Source organism: Phacochoerus africanus, chromosome 8, assembly GCF_016906955.1.
Source record: "Phacochoerus africanus isolate WHEZ1 chromosome 8, ROS_Pafr_v1, whole genome shotgun sequence".
NCBI classification, from domain to species: Eukaryota; Metazoa; Chordata; class Mammalia; order Artiodactyla; family Suidae; genus Phacochoerus; species Phacochoerus africanus.
Window position 1 is genome coordinate 5,778,681 of NC_062551.1, and position 17,358 is coordinate 5,796,038.

Sequence of the window (17,358 nt, forward strand, 5' to 3'; positions counted from 1 at the left end):
AGAAGCAGGTATAAGAAAAACTTACTGCCCTCCTCCTATCTGCCTAAAAGCAGGACATAATTTTACAAAGGAGTCCTTCTTTCCCTCTCTACCGAGAAGGACAAAACTTAATCACTACAGACAACTTTGGATCCTTATAAAGGGAGGAGACACTGACTTAAATCTGCGTAACAAATCTACTTCTTGTTTACCCTGCTTTTCCTGGTCACCTCCCCTACCTGGCCACCGGCACACCTTTCTTTGTCTTGCCTTTAGTTTAAGATAGTATTTTAAACTGGAGTTCCAAGCCACCTCTGAGTGTCAGTCCTTTTCCCTGGGCATCTCCCAGGTATACAGGGAGTTAGATACGTTAAGAAATTGTCGGTTTTTCTCTTGTTCATCTGCCTTTTTCTGAAAGAGCCCCAGCTACAAAGTTAACAGAAGTAGAGGTGAAGTTTTGTGCCCTGGCCCCCAACCCAGATCACCCCAAACGTCCGTCTGTCCTCACCCACATCTTCTGGTCTGCCTGTGTGGACAGAAGTTTTCACGTAAAGGCATCCTGCAAACACAGCTCAGGGCCTCACAGAAGTAAAGAGCCACGTCCAGAACAGGACAGAGCAGAACCTTCAGCTCCCCACCCCATGTCTCAGAGGTCTTCTGGCGATCTCTGCTTCCTTCAGGGAAGCCGAGTGTTCCTGGCCTGGCCTTGTATCTCCCATCTTCACCCAGAAGATCAGCAGGTAATTCTCTCCCCAGAGTCCACTGGATCAACAGTTTGCAGGCCTCAGAGAGCACTGAAACCCCTGGAGGGCCAGCATGTGAAGACACAGATTGCTGGGTCCACACCTAGAAGCTTGGAGTGAGTTGGTAGATCCTGGGTCAAGTATCCGCATTGCTAAAAGCTCCCAGGTGGTGCTGACACTGCTGGTCCTGATGGTCAAGCCCCAAGTTCTGAGACCTAAGAGTTCAAACAGCTTGTTTTCCCACCCATGTCCTATAAATCACTATCTCACTGACCTCTTCTATCAAGAGTTCCCTTACCCCTGGGAGTTTGGGAAGAGCATTCGAAATGCAGCATTAGAGAGCATCTTTTTGAAACCCAAATGCACATTAAAGTCTCAGGTATGTTCAGTCATGATGCTCAAAACACAACCTGGTTCGCTTCTCTGGTTCACTTTAGAGTTTCCCAAAATACTAGCTCATGCAATCTATGTTTTCCAGAACCCTTATTAACCTCCCATGGAACCAGTAACTCTTCAGAATACACTTTGCAAAACAGTGCATTGGTGAAATCATGAGGGAGGGCTGAATCAGACACTCATGAGGCTTTGTATGACCCCTGGGAAGAATCATGGGGGCCCAGCAGACCCCCTATGACCTGTGAGTCAGCTGTGTGGTGGACCAGATCTCAGCCAGAGCCCTTTCCCAGCCCTGTGGCTGCTCCTCTAGACTGGATGCTCAGGAAGGTATTTACAATCCCTTGGCTGTGCCTTTATCCATCCTCACTTCCCAGGACCACAAACAGGCATCCTGGGCTGGTCAGGGGGGCAAGCCCTGCTGCCGTTTCCTATTGCACCGCACATGACTAAGGGCTTTGTCACTCTGAATATTAAACATGAAAGAGAAATACAAGTCAGCAACTCAAGGTTAAGGGCAGAGAGAAGTATAACCCATGTTTAGGGCGCCTGGGATGAATGGCAGGTGCTGAGGGGGAAGTGTGCTTGGGATGGGGAGAGGGGTCATTGATTTAGACGATGATGAGCCCTGGGTGTCAGGAACAAGAGCCTGAGACCTGAGATTGCCTTCTCAGGACCGGCCTATGGAAGGAAATCTTCAAGCAAACCCGCCGAGGGTGCCAAACATTCCTGTTAATTTGGGTGGATCCTTTCAGCAATCGGGCATCAACCTGAGCACAATGACGGCCTGTCCACTCAGGTCTCTCTCCTTCTTCCTCTCTCCCTCCCTCTCTCCCTTCTCTCCTTTATTGCTCTGCTCCCCTCCCACTCTTCTCCCGCTCCCCACCCCCCTCTCTTTCCCTCTCTCCCTCTCTCTTTCTTAGCCCCTTAAGCTTACTATTTTTACTATTTTTAAAAGTCAGCCACTCTAACACACCTCCTTCTCCTATAGTTTTGGGGCCTTACTGCCAGGACCCTTCACCAGAGACCCCTGGGCTGAATGGGTATACTAACCAACCAGACAAAGATGGATCTTAAGCCACTCTGGAAATGAGCAAAACAAAAGCAAGAACCTTTGCTTTATTTCTAATGGGCTAAAGTGACGGGCAACTATGAATCACTAGGGTTACTCTGAGCTAGGCACAGTGTGCAAACCAGTGTAGCAGTCAAAGGCTGATTCAGGCCAGAACTCCCTGGGTCTCCTGCCAGCCCCAAATTTCACAGAATCCTTCTGCCTCAAGTTCTCTGATCTCTGAACCAGGGCCACAATAAGTTGCTTTAGAGGAATAACCAAGTTAATCTAAGTGAAACCAGCAGGATGCCACTGGCAAGTGGTGACCACCTGTTGGGAGGGTCCTGTGTGCATAGGGACAGCACTTGCAGGAGCCCTGAGGTTGGACTGCCCAAGGTTGGTTTGTTCTTCTGCTTAAAGACAGCTTTCCTGAGACATAATTCACAAACTCTGAAGTTCACCGTGTTAAAGTATGCAAGTCTGTGGTCTTTAGGACACAGAGTTGTGTAAGCATCACCACCATCTAGTCCCAGGACATTCCCAGCACCCCATACCCAGTAGCAGCCACCCCTCATTCCCCTCTTCCCTCAGCCCTAGGCAACCACTAATCTACTTTCTTCCGCTATGGGTTTGCCTATTCTGGGCAGTTCTTTCCATTTCATGGAGTCAACATGTGGCCTTTTGTGTCTGGGACTGCCCAAGTTTGAATTAGCCTCAAAGCTTAAACATTGTGCGACCTTTGTCAGGTTCTCCTGGAATTTCCCCATCTGTGAAATGGAATTAAAATCATGCAAGATACACCACAGAGTCATTAGGAAGATTAAATGTGCTAAATTGATACATCTAAAGTACTCACACAGGGCTTCGCTCATAGTAAGCACTACTTAGATGTCAACTTCCATTACTGCCACTATTACTAATATCACTAGTCTTCTGTTCCTCTGCCCCAAAGCATGTGACTGGTGGTGGGAATCCAAAGTCGAATAGAGCACAAACAACATAGCTCTTGCCCTCCCCAAAGCACAGCCTGGTGGGGATTATATGATTAGGAAACCAGTTTAAATGAATGAAGTCTTATCATATGCACATTTAACTAATGGAAATCCAGCTCTTCTACCAAAAAGAGAAGGGAAAAGAACAATTTAAATACTGTGATTAAATGCCATAAAATTACACCTTGCACATATTCTTTATTATGCACTGTACATTACAGCATGCATTATACATTGTTACATACTGATTACAGTACAAGGTTGCAAACACACTGCAATTTAATGGGAAACTTAAGACATCTTGAGGTTAATGACAACTCTGTTTGCCTTAAACCTTGACTTTATAATCCAACCCTTGAGTAAAATGTGACTCTATTGCGTATCGACAACAGGAACAATTCACAATGATTCCAGACGAATGAAACCAGCCAACAAGCTGTTGGTGGAGTTTGCTGTTAGGCTGCCGAAGTTTCCAGTTGGTCAATGCCCTTTTGCAAAGCACCACTTCTGCCTTCCACAAGTTCACAGTCTCATTTTGAAAAGAAACCACAAAATCGTAAGAGGTTGATGAGTGGCAGAAATGGGTTAAGGAAAGAGATGGAAATAATATCTCGCCCTACCAGCCAACAGGGGGGGCAGACAGGAGAAGGGCGGTGCTTCCCCCTGTCCCCGTCCACCTCTTTGCCAGCTTTGTCATTCTCCAGAGCATTCATCCCCACCTACAGACATCATTTATCTACCTGTTCATTTTTTATGGTCTCTCCTCCATCCAAATGGAAGCTCACTGGGGCAGGAACTTTGTGTACACTATGCTATATTCCCAAGAGTGTCGAGTGCTTAGTGGTTGGTCAGTAAGATTCACTGGTGAATGAATGCATGAGGAAAATTATTTAGACAAGCTTCACTTTTCTCCCATATTCTGTCCCTAAAACATCTATAGTCTGTTCCTCCGACCTCAACTCATTTATTCCTTAATTGTTTGAAAGCAGTGGGAGAGTATTCCACGTCAAAAATGAGGCCCTAAGGTAGCACTCCAGGGCTTAGGCATACTGGTACCATCTAGTGGGAAAGAGCGTATTTGCAGATAGGTGCTAAACACAATTTGAAGAGTTTCAAAAAACAACTGCCGTAACTCTTTTCTTTATCATTAACTCTACTGAGGAAGCTTCCAGGAACATGTTATGGTAGCAAATGGAATCACTTATATTCTCATGTTCTACCCGCGGCATACACTGCCCATCCAAGCACCTGTCATGCCTCTTCATTTCTCTGCTCAGGACTTTTCCCCACTGCCATTGCCACAAAGGTTCCACAAGAAAGCACACAGGAATTAACGGCACTGGGGACCATTCCTCACCAGTGGAAGATGGGCATAGGTGGGTATACATGCCAGCCTCCTATCCTGCAGAGGGACCATTCTGAAGCAAGTGTTACACATTTCTTCCAAAGGGCCCTAACAGCAATGAGCCCCAGTTGCCTATGACAGTAACCGGCTCCAATAGCACATTTTTTTATTGGCTTTCCTTCTATTGTGCTTCACAATCCTCCCTTCAGTGACCTAGAATCATTTCTCAAAGTAGCTCCCTGCATCCAGGCCTGTGTCTCCATTGCTGTTTGAGGAAACTCAATCCAAATACAGGATTTAACACCAATATACCTTTGGCTGGTGAGAAAGCCTCAAAAATTGTAGTCTAGATAATTATCATAAAAGTTAAAACTTTACGGGAGTTCCCGTCATGACTCAGTGGAAACGAATCTGACGAGCATCCATGAAGATGCAGGTTCGATCCCTGGCCTTGCCCAGTGGGTTAGGGCTCAGGCATTGGCATGAGCTGTGGTGTAGGTCGAAGATACGGCTTGAATCCTGTGTTGCTATGGCTGTGGTATAGGCCAGCAGCTACAGCTCCAATTCGACCCCCAGGCTGGGAACCTTCATATGCCTTGGGTGTGGCCCTAAAAAGACAAATGAATGAATGAATTAATTAAATTTTTAAAAACGTTAAATCATTACCTATTTTAGAGCTGATCTGGAAATTACGTGCCATAGTTGACTACCAGCGTCTTTACCTTGATCAAAGCTAACACAGACTAAGTCCATTACGTGTGATCCTAAAGAAGCACCATAATTTTCACTGAGACCAGAAGCCAAAGAAAATGTTTGGTCTTTCTCCCTAGCCTCTGTTCTGCTCCAACTGACCAAGTGGTGAGTTAGCAATGGTTTGGATGAGGGGTAAGCAAACGCCAGCTCAAGGGCCAATCCAGCTCTGCCTATTTTTGTAAATCAAGAATTATTGGAACACGACCCTGCCCATTGTTTATATATTATCTGTGGCCGCTTTTATGCTATGTTGACAGCATTGAGTAGTTGTAAGAGAGACCATATGTTAACTTGATAGCCCTTTACAGAAGAAGACTACCTGTGGTTTAAAGCATTGGTTGTCAAAGTTTGGGATTCCCAAAAACAAAATTTCAAGAAAAACAGAAAATAGAGAATGGACAAAGTTTTGTCAATAATACTTTAGCACTGAGGACAAAAATGCCCTCTATTTATTAACTTCATTTCACAAATGATAGAACATCTCAGCCCTAAAAACAGCAAGGTGGTTGCATCAGAACGGTAGACTTTCTATCCCAAGAGAAAGCCATAGATAAATTCAGAACAATTGCTTACCCTATTTTAATCTTTTTCATGGCACTATCACTTTCCAAAACGATACCTACTTATTTTTGCTGTTTACTCTCTTTCTCCCTCATGAGAACATAGACTCTATGATGAGGTCAGATGATGTTACCTTTGTAACTGCTTACCCAGTGTTAAGCCTTAGGCTTGAGATATGGTCTTTGATGAGTCGATGTTTGTTAAATGCGTGACTTAGTCAAATACGGAATGTATAGACTGGGGCACAGGTACAAACATCCTGAGAAAGGCAGAAAGGCAAGGCCACTGTGTGGGTGGTGAGGACTGGGGCAAAGGGGGATCCCAACACAGGAGCTGTGAGAGCGCCCACTGCTCTATCACCAGGACATGAATGGTGCCACACATAGAAGTGGCACTCAACAAATGTTTGCTGAATTAGTGACTACCTGACTAAAGGCCCTTAAAAATTGAATTAAAAGGAAGATGAGAAAACTCATCTGATAAAACACAACTAAACTTCAGGTTAGATTCACTCCAATTGCAACTCACTATAGACTTGAGGGTCCTGATATATATATTTCTGGCTGTATATTTCCCATTTTCCTATAGACTTGGGAAATGTCATTGCAGAGAGCGGTGCTCAGGAGACACTGGCTTGGACAATGGAGTTCCTTGGCACTCCCTGAGACAGATGCCATCCAGCCTCAGGCTCAGCAGCTTGCAGGAAACTGCCAGAGAATCTGCCCGCACCTCGGAAGCTACAGCGGAGCCACACCCGAGCTGGGTTCTGCCATCTGGGTGGCTGTTCTCACAGGGATGGCTGCTCTTGCTGAGGGAAGCAAGCAGTATGGGTGGCTTGTTTGTCCCTGGTCAAAGCAAGGACTCAGTGATAAAGAATACAAATAACCCCAAGCTAACCCAGTTCTGAAGGTTGTAACCAGTAACTTAGAGAGGAGGTCCAGGTCCCAGAGCTACTTTTAAAGACCAGGAATTAAAAAAATGAGGTCACTGCTGGCAGCTATTTTGACTCCAGGAGAGCCAGAGAACAAAATAGCCAAAATAGCCTCTTTTATCCCCTCAAAATACATCATTTGAGAGGGTAAAAGAGGAAGTTTTTATACACAAGTGAAATATGAAGGAAAATGCATATGCACAGGAATCAAAACTGCATGGATTCAAACCCTGGTTCTAGTTCTTAATGGCTGTGTGACCTAAAGCAGATGACCCAACCACTCTGAATTTCTTTTCAGAAGTTTCTTTTCATACATAAAATTGAGAAAAGAATAGTCGCCCCAGTACAACTTACTGCTTAGTGCCAGTTATAATTATTTGAGGTACTATACGCAACTAGCACTTAGCAGTAAATTGCACAGTACATTTATTTTGATTTTTTAAAATAATAACCATAAGTGATCATGCTGTTGGCATGTATACCCATGTACAAACTGCCCTGATAAAGCCCCCAGGGAAACATAGCTGAGAAAATACATCCAGAAGACATGATCCCACCAGATCAAGTGATTTTATGAGGCATGAAATCCCGAAGGGAATGATTTTGGGGGAGCCGTCAACATGAGAATCAGAAACTCCTTCTCTGGGGAGCAAAATTTATCTTTTTTTAACGTCCATACAATTTTAAGTACAGGAGTATTTTTCTCCTCTAAGTGACTGAGATGCCCAAGGCCAAGGCCCATGGTACCGTCAAGCTATAACTGGCCTTGGATCAACAGTGTGTGCCAGAGTCAACGCAACCAGCATTCCTTAAGCTCCCAGCACCAGCGATCACAGAATGAAGTCACAAGCATACCCCGGTTTAATTCTCACCAGCGCCCTGCTAGGCAGGTGCAGCTATTTGCTCTCTTTGTTCAGACAAGGGAGGAAACAGAGGAAAAGGAAGTAAGGTAACTTCTCTGAGGTTGTAGCTCATGCAAATGGCTGGGTCGGGATTCAATTTACCTCTCAAAGGGTCAGAAGTGTCTCTGATGCTCCTAAGCCAAGATGCTGGCTCCTCTGGGTACCAAGGGACCACAGGCCCTGATCCACATCCAGCACTTCACTTCCTGAGGACCAGGACTGTGCTGTGCGCATCTCTGTATCCCCAAATTAGCAGCATTCTTGGCACGTGTTAGATAGGAAATCTTACAGGAAGAAAATATGGGAGGAAGAGGGGAAGGAAGGAAAGACAGAAGACACAGAGGTAAGGCCCAGCAACCTCACCCCTGCAATACTATTTTAGCACCTATGGTTTCATACTGTAACAATTGCCAAAATTTGTACTATTTCAGCTATTTATTTTCTTGTGTCTTACTGGCTGGCCTCAGTGGACTGCAAACCCCAAGCGAGTAGGTTCCAAGTTCATCTTGTTTACCTACGAACTCCCCAAATGCTTAGGTAAATACCTAGCAAGCAGACGAATGTACATGCCTCACCTTCTGAGGATCATGTACCTGTGCCACTCTTTTTGAGGAGAGAGACCTGTTAACATCTACCAGTACACAGCCATGCCGCCTGTACCCCCATTTGAAGACTCCGCTACTATACCTAGAAACGTAAGCATCACCCAGACTATATCCAGATGCTGAGATGAAGGTTTGTTCGCATTTACCAAGTGATTGCACAAAGTAGTAGATCATTATTTGCTTCATGTAAGAAATATTTCTAGTGCCGCTGATTGAATGTTCAAGAAACGATTAAAGGGCTTGGCAATGTTTCTCTCAAATATCTTTTGCATGAAGAGCCTCAGAGATTAGCTAATTATAGAGGCTACACATCAGTCACTCTAGTCAAGGGCCCTGCCAGGCCCCCATGGTGCCCATCCCAGATGCAAACATGGACGGGTCTGTGGGCATTAGCATAAGTGGGTCCCTGGATACTTCCGAGGTACATTGCTGCAGCCTGGCAAACACCCCCACGGAAATGGCCCTCAGACCCCATTTATAACATGAAACTCCTGGCGTCCTTGTTTGGGCAAGCAGCTTTCTGTCAATTGGAAGAGTCAGAACTCAAGCTTGCACCCAGAGCCCCTCCCCGGCCCTTGTACTGCCATCTTAAACCCAGTTACCAAGCCCTGCCAAGTTCTCCACTAAGTGTCTCCTGGATGCTCTGAGTGGGTATATCCACTTTTGTCATCTGCACTGTCACTCCCTAACCTTGAGTGACAAGAGTCTCTGGACTCTTCTCATGATCTGAGACCTAGAGTGGCTTCTCCTTTCCATTCACAGCCAGCTCCAATCCATTAGCTACAATGCAGCCAAATTACCTTTCCAAAGTAGAAATCCAGCCTTGTCGCATTAGAACCCCCCCTCATTATTTTCAACAACTGCCCACTGCTCCAGGACAAACACCAAAATCCTTGAGATGGATGACCAGGCCCCAGTGGCTCTGGCACCCCAGCTGCTCCTCACACCACTCTCTTTGGGCTGTGTGCTCTCTCTTCCTGCCCAGAGACTTCCCCAAGGCTGTGCCTTCTGCCTGGAATGCCCTCCCCCATCACCCACACCCTCGTGTTCCTGGGTCGTACGTCTCATTGCTCCTCCAAACTGTGGCCCAAGAACCAGGCTATCAGGGAAGACTCCCAGACCCGTCATCTAGATCCGATGCCTTTCTTACATTCATCACTCATTCATGTTTACCGAGGGCCTGCTATATGCCAGGCTCTGTTCCAGGCCCTGGCAATACAGAAGTGATTCAATCAGACATGTACTGTAATGGACCCTATATTTTAGTGGAGGAAAAAGACAAGGCATAGACAAGCCAACAGAGAGAATGGCCCAATCACATACAACACTGTTTTCTTCCGTCCAGCAGATGACTCGCTTTTGAGTTATTCATTAATTGACATTGATCTCTCCTGCCAGGGGATCTTTTGGGGTCTGAGCCTCAAGAGAGCAGAGACTTAGTCAGCCTTACTAGCCACTGTACCTTGAGCACATAGTAGGTCCTACATGGATATCATAGGTATTTACTGAATCCATTTTGTCCCAGGTGAATCTCCCTGAAGTCAAGTTGCTTGAGTGCTTGGGCACCAGAGGAACAATTCCTAATACAAACCCCTAATGCCTCCCCTCCCTTTGACAAGGCTCCCTGCAGTCTTTCTGGATGTAATTTTGAGCCAGAGCAGGAATCAGCAAACTTTTTCTGTAAAGGGCCAAATAGTAAATATTTCAGTCTTTGTGGGCCATATGGTGTCAACTCTGTTGTTATAGCACAAGCACAGCCACAGACAATTATATAAATGAATGGGCATGGCTATGTTCCAATAAAACTATTTATAAAAACAAGCTGCAGGCAGGAATTGGCCCACAGGCCACGGTTTGCAATCCCTGAGTTAGATGATCCCACATGGCCAGCAGCTTACAGCAGTGGAAGGCGGAGCCTGTGTAGCCTGAGTCAGCTATGGGTTCTGCTCGTGGGGTCCAGCAACTTTCCGTGGGCCCTACATCGATTGACAGGGAGATTTTCGCAGTAGCTTGAGCTTCAGGCATGGCAGGCAGCACATGGAAAAGCAGCTCCCTGCCACCCCTGGAGGAAAGAGACTTTGGCCTGGAGGTCGCATAAGGCAGGGATGGAGGCTGCCACATTCCTTGCAGGGTCCCCAGGCTCCTGCAGAGGCTGAGCTCACTTCCTGGCCCTGCCCAGACATGCGGCAGGGCTGCTCTCAGCTGAGCAGCTGCTGCCCTCCACCCCAGCCCAGCCTGCGCTCAGCTGGGAGACACAGGGGCTTTGTGCTTCTGTAGCAGATTGGATGACACTCGCTGGGGCCTTTGAAATGCGCCTTGACATGTTAAAACGTGCCTATTGCTAATACTAATTTTCAGGAATTTGACTTCTGTTGGCATCTGACAGAAGGGAAACAACCACTCTCTTTTTTGGGTATGTGCATGTGGTTATAGTTACCCTCATTTTGGGGGTCCGAGGCTTACCTGCTGATGTGGGATGAGTGTACAGATGAGTATTTAAGGAGCCAGAGAACATTAAATGTAACATTACCTTGGTGTGCAGACTGTGGTGGGTGTTAGCTGCTACGCAGTTACAGAAACATCACACAAACTCTGGTGAGCTCTAGGGGTGACACTGTCCTGTGTATAAAAGGACTCTAGACAACAAAGCTATGGAGCTAACGTGACCCTGAAGTTATAAGTTCACTGAGGGTTAGCTTAGCTTAGTCCCCTGCAGGACCAAGGACAATAAGATATTGTGATATTCTGATGATACACATCCTGTAGGTGAGCAACAATGCTGGAGTGGCAATGCCCAAGGTGTCACCATACTCTAAGGGTAGTGATGCCTTTAGTGTAACACTTCACACAGAGCACCTGGGCTGTGGACCATATTATCCAGTGCTCCTAGTGCACCCGGGCTGCAGGTGCACAACAGTGTTTCAGGTGTACCAGCACTCAGGTACCAGCACTCACACTGACTCAAAGCTGCAGTATATGACTTCTCTGGGTACAACTACTCCACATGAAACAACGCCGTGGGTGTTGTGTTGCTCTGCGTGGCCCTAGTCACCCAATGGCACTGATGGTGAGAATGCTTTCAGGGATGCAATGCAGCCTCCTTGGTCATGTTCTTCCAAAGTTCACATCTAGGTAGTTCTCAGAGCAGTCATAAAGGAGCTAGTTCCTTCTTTTTAAAAATAGTCTGTCACTGAAAATTTGAATACATCAGTTTGATTAAGCTTTGAAATTTGCAAAACCAGAAGTTCCCAGTGTAAATGCCTATAAGAATAAGTGGGTAAAATAAGTGAGTACAATGGGCTGGGTGAATAGTAGGGAGTGGTGGAGATTGTGGCAAACCACAGAGGCATGTCTTGCCTAAAGGGGGCAGTAGTGTCTCAGTTCCCAGGGAAGTGCAGCCTTGTGGGAATGTGGCTCTAGGGCTGCCTGACTTTCTGACAATCAAAGAAATACAAGAAACGTGTGAGGTTTTTTTTGTTTTGTTTTGTTTTTCTTAATGTATAATATCCTGCTTTTCAAAACATTTGGGCCAAACATGATACAGTTATAAGCTACATTTGGCCTGTGGCTTCTACTTTGCAACTACTGTCTGGAAACCAGAGTTGCAGAATTGGGATGGATGGGTCTGAGTACCAACAAGCAGATACCTCAAGGTTCAATCCATGAAGCCAAAGGGTGTCCCATCTGTCACCATGAGCCTTGACTCAGTCTGCATTTCAAGGTTGAAATGTCAAAGTCCCCTTAGCTGCTTTTCTCAGTAGAGAAAGAAATCAGTTTCCACCCTAACCCTAGGATAAAGCCACTGCTTCAAGTTGGCGAAGGTGTGTATGTGGGGGGTGGGGGGTCCCTACAGCCCAGCCAGTCATCATTTTTAGAGTCTTTTCAGAACGGGGGAGTCAGGCCTGTGGTCCCCAGGTGGGCCGTAGAGGAGACAGGCTGTGGGGAATTGTATTGGCAGCATCCTTCAGGAGGGTCAGATTCTCCCAGGCGTGTGGGCACCTTGCCGACAGCTAAGCGGAAACAGTGCCAAAACCAGTGGTCACTTGATTTGATTCTGCCCAACTGATTATTGTAATTGGATGACAGACTGATTTTTCCTTCTCCTTTTCAGCTGGTATTGGAGAGCAAATGGATCTGGCTAATGATTTGCTTTCCTGGGTAGTTACCTAATGGGAAAGATCATCTCCTTTCACAGGCAGACCTGTGCTGCCTAAAGAGTAAAACCCGGTCTAACCAAAGTCAAGCGCCATAAAATTTTGGAACTTCCTCACATTTCCTATTGCACTGTCTACCGGGGTCTTTGACATGTCCCTGCTCTAATACTCAGAGGATACACACGGTTAAAGAATAAAACAGAACAGAAGCAACTACAACAGGGCGAAAGGAGGAAAGACACTCCATGCAAAATGACAGGACTTCTAATTGGGAGAGCTTGCAGAAAATAATTGAAAATAGTGAATACTTTGGTTTTGATGAAGCTTCTACACTGAATTCTTTAAAATATGAGCTGTAGATTTAGAATTTTGTAATGCTGTGGATGGAGCCCTCTTCTGGAGAAATTTTTCAACAGGTATTAAAACAAGATCAAAACACACAGAGATGAACACACACATACACAAACACAGAAATATGAAATACTGTTGGCTACTGTCTTTCAGATGTGAATTGAATCCATAGTTTGTCCTTTTCCTTAGCTTCCACTAAATAGAAATGAACTAGACTCCCCAAGCAACTATCTTTTTGGAAGATGGGAAAGAAAGAAAGATATTCTCAAGAGCTCAGCTGTACTTATACCTGAACAGTGAACTTCAGACTGAGACTCAGGGTACACATTAAATGCTGATACTTTTAGATAATGCAGTTATTGGGTACATTGGTTTGTTGGGCAATTTCACTGTAACATATACAGGATATTTCTGGAAGGAAATAGATTTTATTGAATGGAAAACCCAAGGGCTAAAGATAGAAAAGGAGAGAAGGGAGGGAGGCAGAGCAGGAGCTATTAGCTAAGATGACTATTGGGGCTTTTAATATAGAATGTGGCATTACATAAACTCTAGATCACATATTCAGCCTTGCAGTTTATGAAATCTCTTTGGGGACTTGATGAAAAAATTGTTCAGACATATGAATGTTACCACTTTGCAATTCCTTTCAACCACTTATATCTCTTTTCCCCCAATGCTTTTGAAATGTTATGGGCTGTCATATGCTGAACCCATCTCAGAACAGGAGATGCCCTCTGCAACTCTCACGGTCTTTCCTCTTCATCAAAAGGGTTCTGTAAATAAACACTGCTCTTAAAACATAACGTACGAAGTTGCAGGGGGCACTAGTAGACACAGATTCTCACTTAAAATCCTGAAAATTAAGATTCTGACTCCAAGAAAGACCTCCCCATTTTAAATCAACATCTCAGAATTCAATGGAACATTTTTAGTCACTCCCAAGTGACGCTCTCCAAACCTGAACCACTCCCTAAAATCCTAATTCTTGGGGGATTACTCATTCATTGTTAGAACTTTAGGCTGGATGTGATTCCCAAAATGGGTTGGGGGGGGGGAGTCATATTTACAGTGAAATTTCTAGCTCATGCGTCTCTTGATTTGTTTCACATTCGTTATTTATCATAGCCAAATTCCAGAAGCCACTTCTGGGATGGCCTTTCCCAAAACGCCCCAGGGGAGAAGAGAGGTGACTGTTTCTCTGCTTTGCCAGCTTCCAGCCATTGTTGCTTGGAATTCCTTTTCCCCTGTCCAAAATGCCCAAAACAGCAACCTAGCCAAAAAACTTACAGAGAGTGACGGCTTTCAAAGCCTGGACTCAACGTATTACAAGGGTGGTGGAAAAACACACACATACTTGCCTGAACACCACTAAGGCCGAATGAGTAATTTGCTGTATTACATTGTTTTTCCCTTTCTTCTGTTTTCTCTCTGCCTCAGGAAAGTTTTGTTTTTGCTTGGTGACTCAAAGCCTCCAAGGCTCTCCCCACTTTTCGCTATGGCACACAGAGCTCTGCACTTGAACCTCTAGCCTGTTCACTGATTTGCACCAAAATGATTTCATGACAAGGTGTTATTGCTACCAGGATATCAATCACTGTCCTAATGTGGACATTTGTTTGATTCTGGATAACAATCTGAGACATATGCCTCTCAGAGCAGGCAACTGAATTCGTGGTAAAACCTCTGGTCTCCCATCCTAAAGGAATAGAGAGCTGAGAGCCTTCAGAACTCAGAAGCCACCTGTGCCAGCCAGGCTCTGGGTAAGGAGACACACTGGTTGCTTTGCAAAAGGCATCATGTAAACTCCTAGTGCATAGGGATTACTGGGTACTGTCATGTGGTCTTTTTTTGTTCAAAGGAATATAAAACTTTGGGCAAACCCTAGAATCCAAACAAAGGTCAAAACATGCCCATGGAGCTAAAGGCCTGTAAAGTCTTGGGTAAGGCAGCGGTAAGTGCTCCCCGACACCGAAAGCTCCCAGAGTGCTAGGCCTTGCACTAAATGCATAACCTAGGACATCCTGTTGAATGCAACCCAATCAGCCTAGCAATCCTAGGAAGGTGATAAGATTACTTTACCATGGAGAATCCAGAAGCTCAGAGAGGTCAAGCAAGGTGCCCAGGTGGTACAAGTAGCATATGGCACGGAGATCTGTCTGAATCAGAGCCATGCTCGGAACTACCCCACTAAAATGGGATATATACACACGCATACCACCTCAGGGGTAGTTAGACTTTAGACAGTGTGGCAAACTGGTTCACAGACAAGCATAGGATTTGCGGCAGGACTTAAAGATACAGGAACCCCAAAAGAATCAGCTCAAAACCCTAGTAGAAGAGGAATATAACCAGGCAGTGATGAATGGGGACTGTGTATCCATGGAAGAAAAAAGTCATGAGTCAGGGAGGGGGCTCAGCAACCAGGCCCCTTACTCTGCCCCAGGGACCATCATCCATCCTTATCCCCAACTCTGAGTCATTCCCATGGTTACTGCTTCTTGGGACACTGACCCATCTCCAAAGTCTAACCCCGACACCAAGGCAGCAGTGGTTTCCCCTTAGAAGGCTGCACTGCTTCTCTACATCCCAGCCAGCCACTGCCTGGGACTCTAGCTGTTTCACCCTCCCTCTCACCCCACCCACACACTCACACATGTGCCTCCTCCCCTGGCACCCTGGAGTCCTGGCAGGAACTCAACACCCATTCCCAGCACCCTAAGGCACTCCCTGTCTCCTTCTCTCCTCTCTGCCTGGCCCTGACTTGATCTCACCCACCCACTTGTAGGCTGCTAGCTCATGCCAAATCCCATAGGCTGCCAGGAGGGCCAGGGGGAAGGGGTCACAGCAACCACAGGCCCCTCTGCTGGGCTGAGCCTGCCCCTCAGCCACCAGCCAGCACCTCCAGCCTGGCCTCCTCAGGGTACTGCTTTCCAGAGCACAAACTTCCTGAGATCTCAGAGGTGGTTGCTGGAGGACCACATCTCCCTGGCCCGCTCTCCGGGTCGCGGGCCCCTCCCTCAAGCCTCAGAGCTCCCAGGGTTAACAAGCAGCTGCAGCCAGGGTGGGCAAGGCTTGAACTTTTCTCCATGCTCGGCACTTGCCTGCCCCGGAACACAGCAGAGGCGGCAGTCTGGGCTCTGAAGCAGAGCTCCAGCGAGCTAGACAAAGGAGGCGCAGGGGGCGGCTGGGGTCTGTGCCCCGCCGGGGGTGGGGGGCTCGCACTCAGGCCCTTCCCGGCCCGAGATCAAGGAGGGAATGGACCCCAATGCGGGCGAGACGGGCGGCTTTGAGCGACAGCGGCAGCCGGGCTGCGGCGCTCTGCTTGCTCGGCTGGCCGGAGGCGCCTTCCAGCGCGCCGCTGGGCTGGGCGAGGGGGCCCGGGTGCCCCGGGAAGTCGGCGATGCCAGGCCAGCCTCTCCAGCCCAGCAGCCCGCAATCCGGACCGCAGCTGCGCTTCCCCTGCTAGGCACTGGTTTGGAGGAAACCATGACTCCTCGGAGTCACCTCCAACTGAGTCTTTCTCCAGTGCATGAGCCTCTGGAGGAGGAGGTGAATCAAAGTTACCCCACTTGATGTAGGCGAGAATGTCGCCTCTGCCTGCGAAAAAAAGGACTCCGAGCTCTCTCCTCCTCCCCCCGAACGTACGTATACAGTACACACACACACACACACAGAGACACGCACACACGAAAGCCGGGTGGGAAACCAGCACACCGCAACACCCCAGCACCACCACCAACCCCTCCGCCAGGATGTCAGGGGCTGAGAATGACCTCTCTTCTGAGCCCGAGCTGTCTTTGCCGCCGCGCCTGGAGTCCCCCGACCCCCGAAAGCCCTCTTGCCCAGCCGGCACCAGGCGATCGGAATGCAGAAACGGGGCGCGGGGCGCGCCCAGCAGCCCCTCTTCCCTACCTGGGACAGGAGAACGCACAGGACGAGCGGAGTTCTCGGCTGCATTTTGCCCGACTAGAAGCGCCCGGCGGCGTTTTCATTCATGCACGCGGCTGCACTGAGCATATTTTCCGTGGGAGCCAGGCTTTGAGGAGAGGCTCTGCCTCGCCAGCCAGCCAACTTCCCAAATAGATCAGCGGCAGCATCACGAAAGCATTGGGTAGAGGCTGATGACCAGGACCAATGGCTTTACAAGACGGATTCCTTCATAAAGCTCCCTCATTTTGCATGGCAGATACGGGCGAGCACCTCGCAGAGAGCGAGCCCCTCCGAGGAGGAAGCCAGTTTGCTTTTTTGGACTGTTGGGGCCCAGCCCCACAAATCACTCTGGGCAAAGCCGGCCGATGCCACTTTTCCAAAGAACGGAATTGCATGGTGGACTGGTGGCCACTTCCAGCACAGTGCAAAAGATTCTCTTTATTAAAATGTTAATAAGATCCACTTTATTTCCAATAAATCAAATAAAATGACCCTAGCAGTTCCAGCCCATTCTATGCCTGGAAAGACTTGGCAGTGATTTTTTTCTTTTCTTTTTCTTTTTCTTTCTTTCTTTTCTTTTCTTTTTTTTTCTTTTTCTTTCTTTTTTTTTTTTTTCCCCAGTGTGGCTCAAATCATGATGGTGTTTGGTGTTTCCCTGCCATCTC

The 17,358-nt window shown here is 47.1% G+C and overlaps 1 protein-coding gene across 1 annotated transcript in view; it reads right to left on the minus strand.

Annotated features, from left to right (window-relative positions):
* The window catches only part of CDH13 (cadherin 13), a 1,025,127-nt gene extending 1,008,139 nt beyond the window's left edge, over positions 1-16,988 (minus strand). Inside the window, exon 1 of the mRNA XM_047789670.1 lies at positions 16,676-16,988. Coding sequence (XP_047645626.1) covers positions 16,676-16,720 — 45 coding nt within the window. The 5' untranslated portion in view covers positions 16,721-16,988. The remainder of the gene's footprint in view (positions 1-16,675) is intronic.
* Positions 16,989-17,358: the final 370 nt, after the last annotated feature.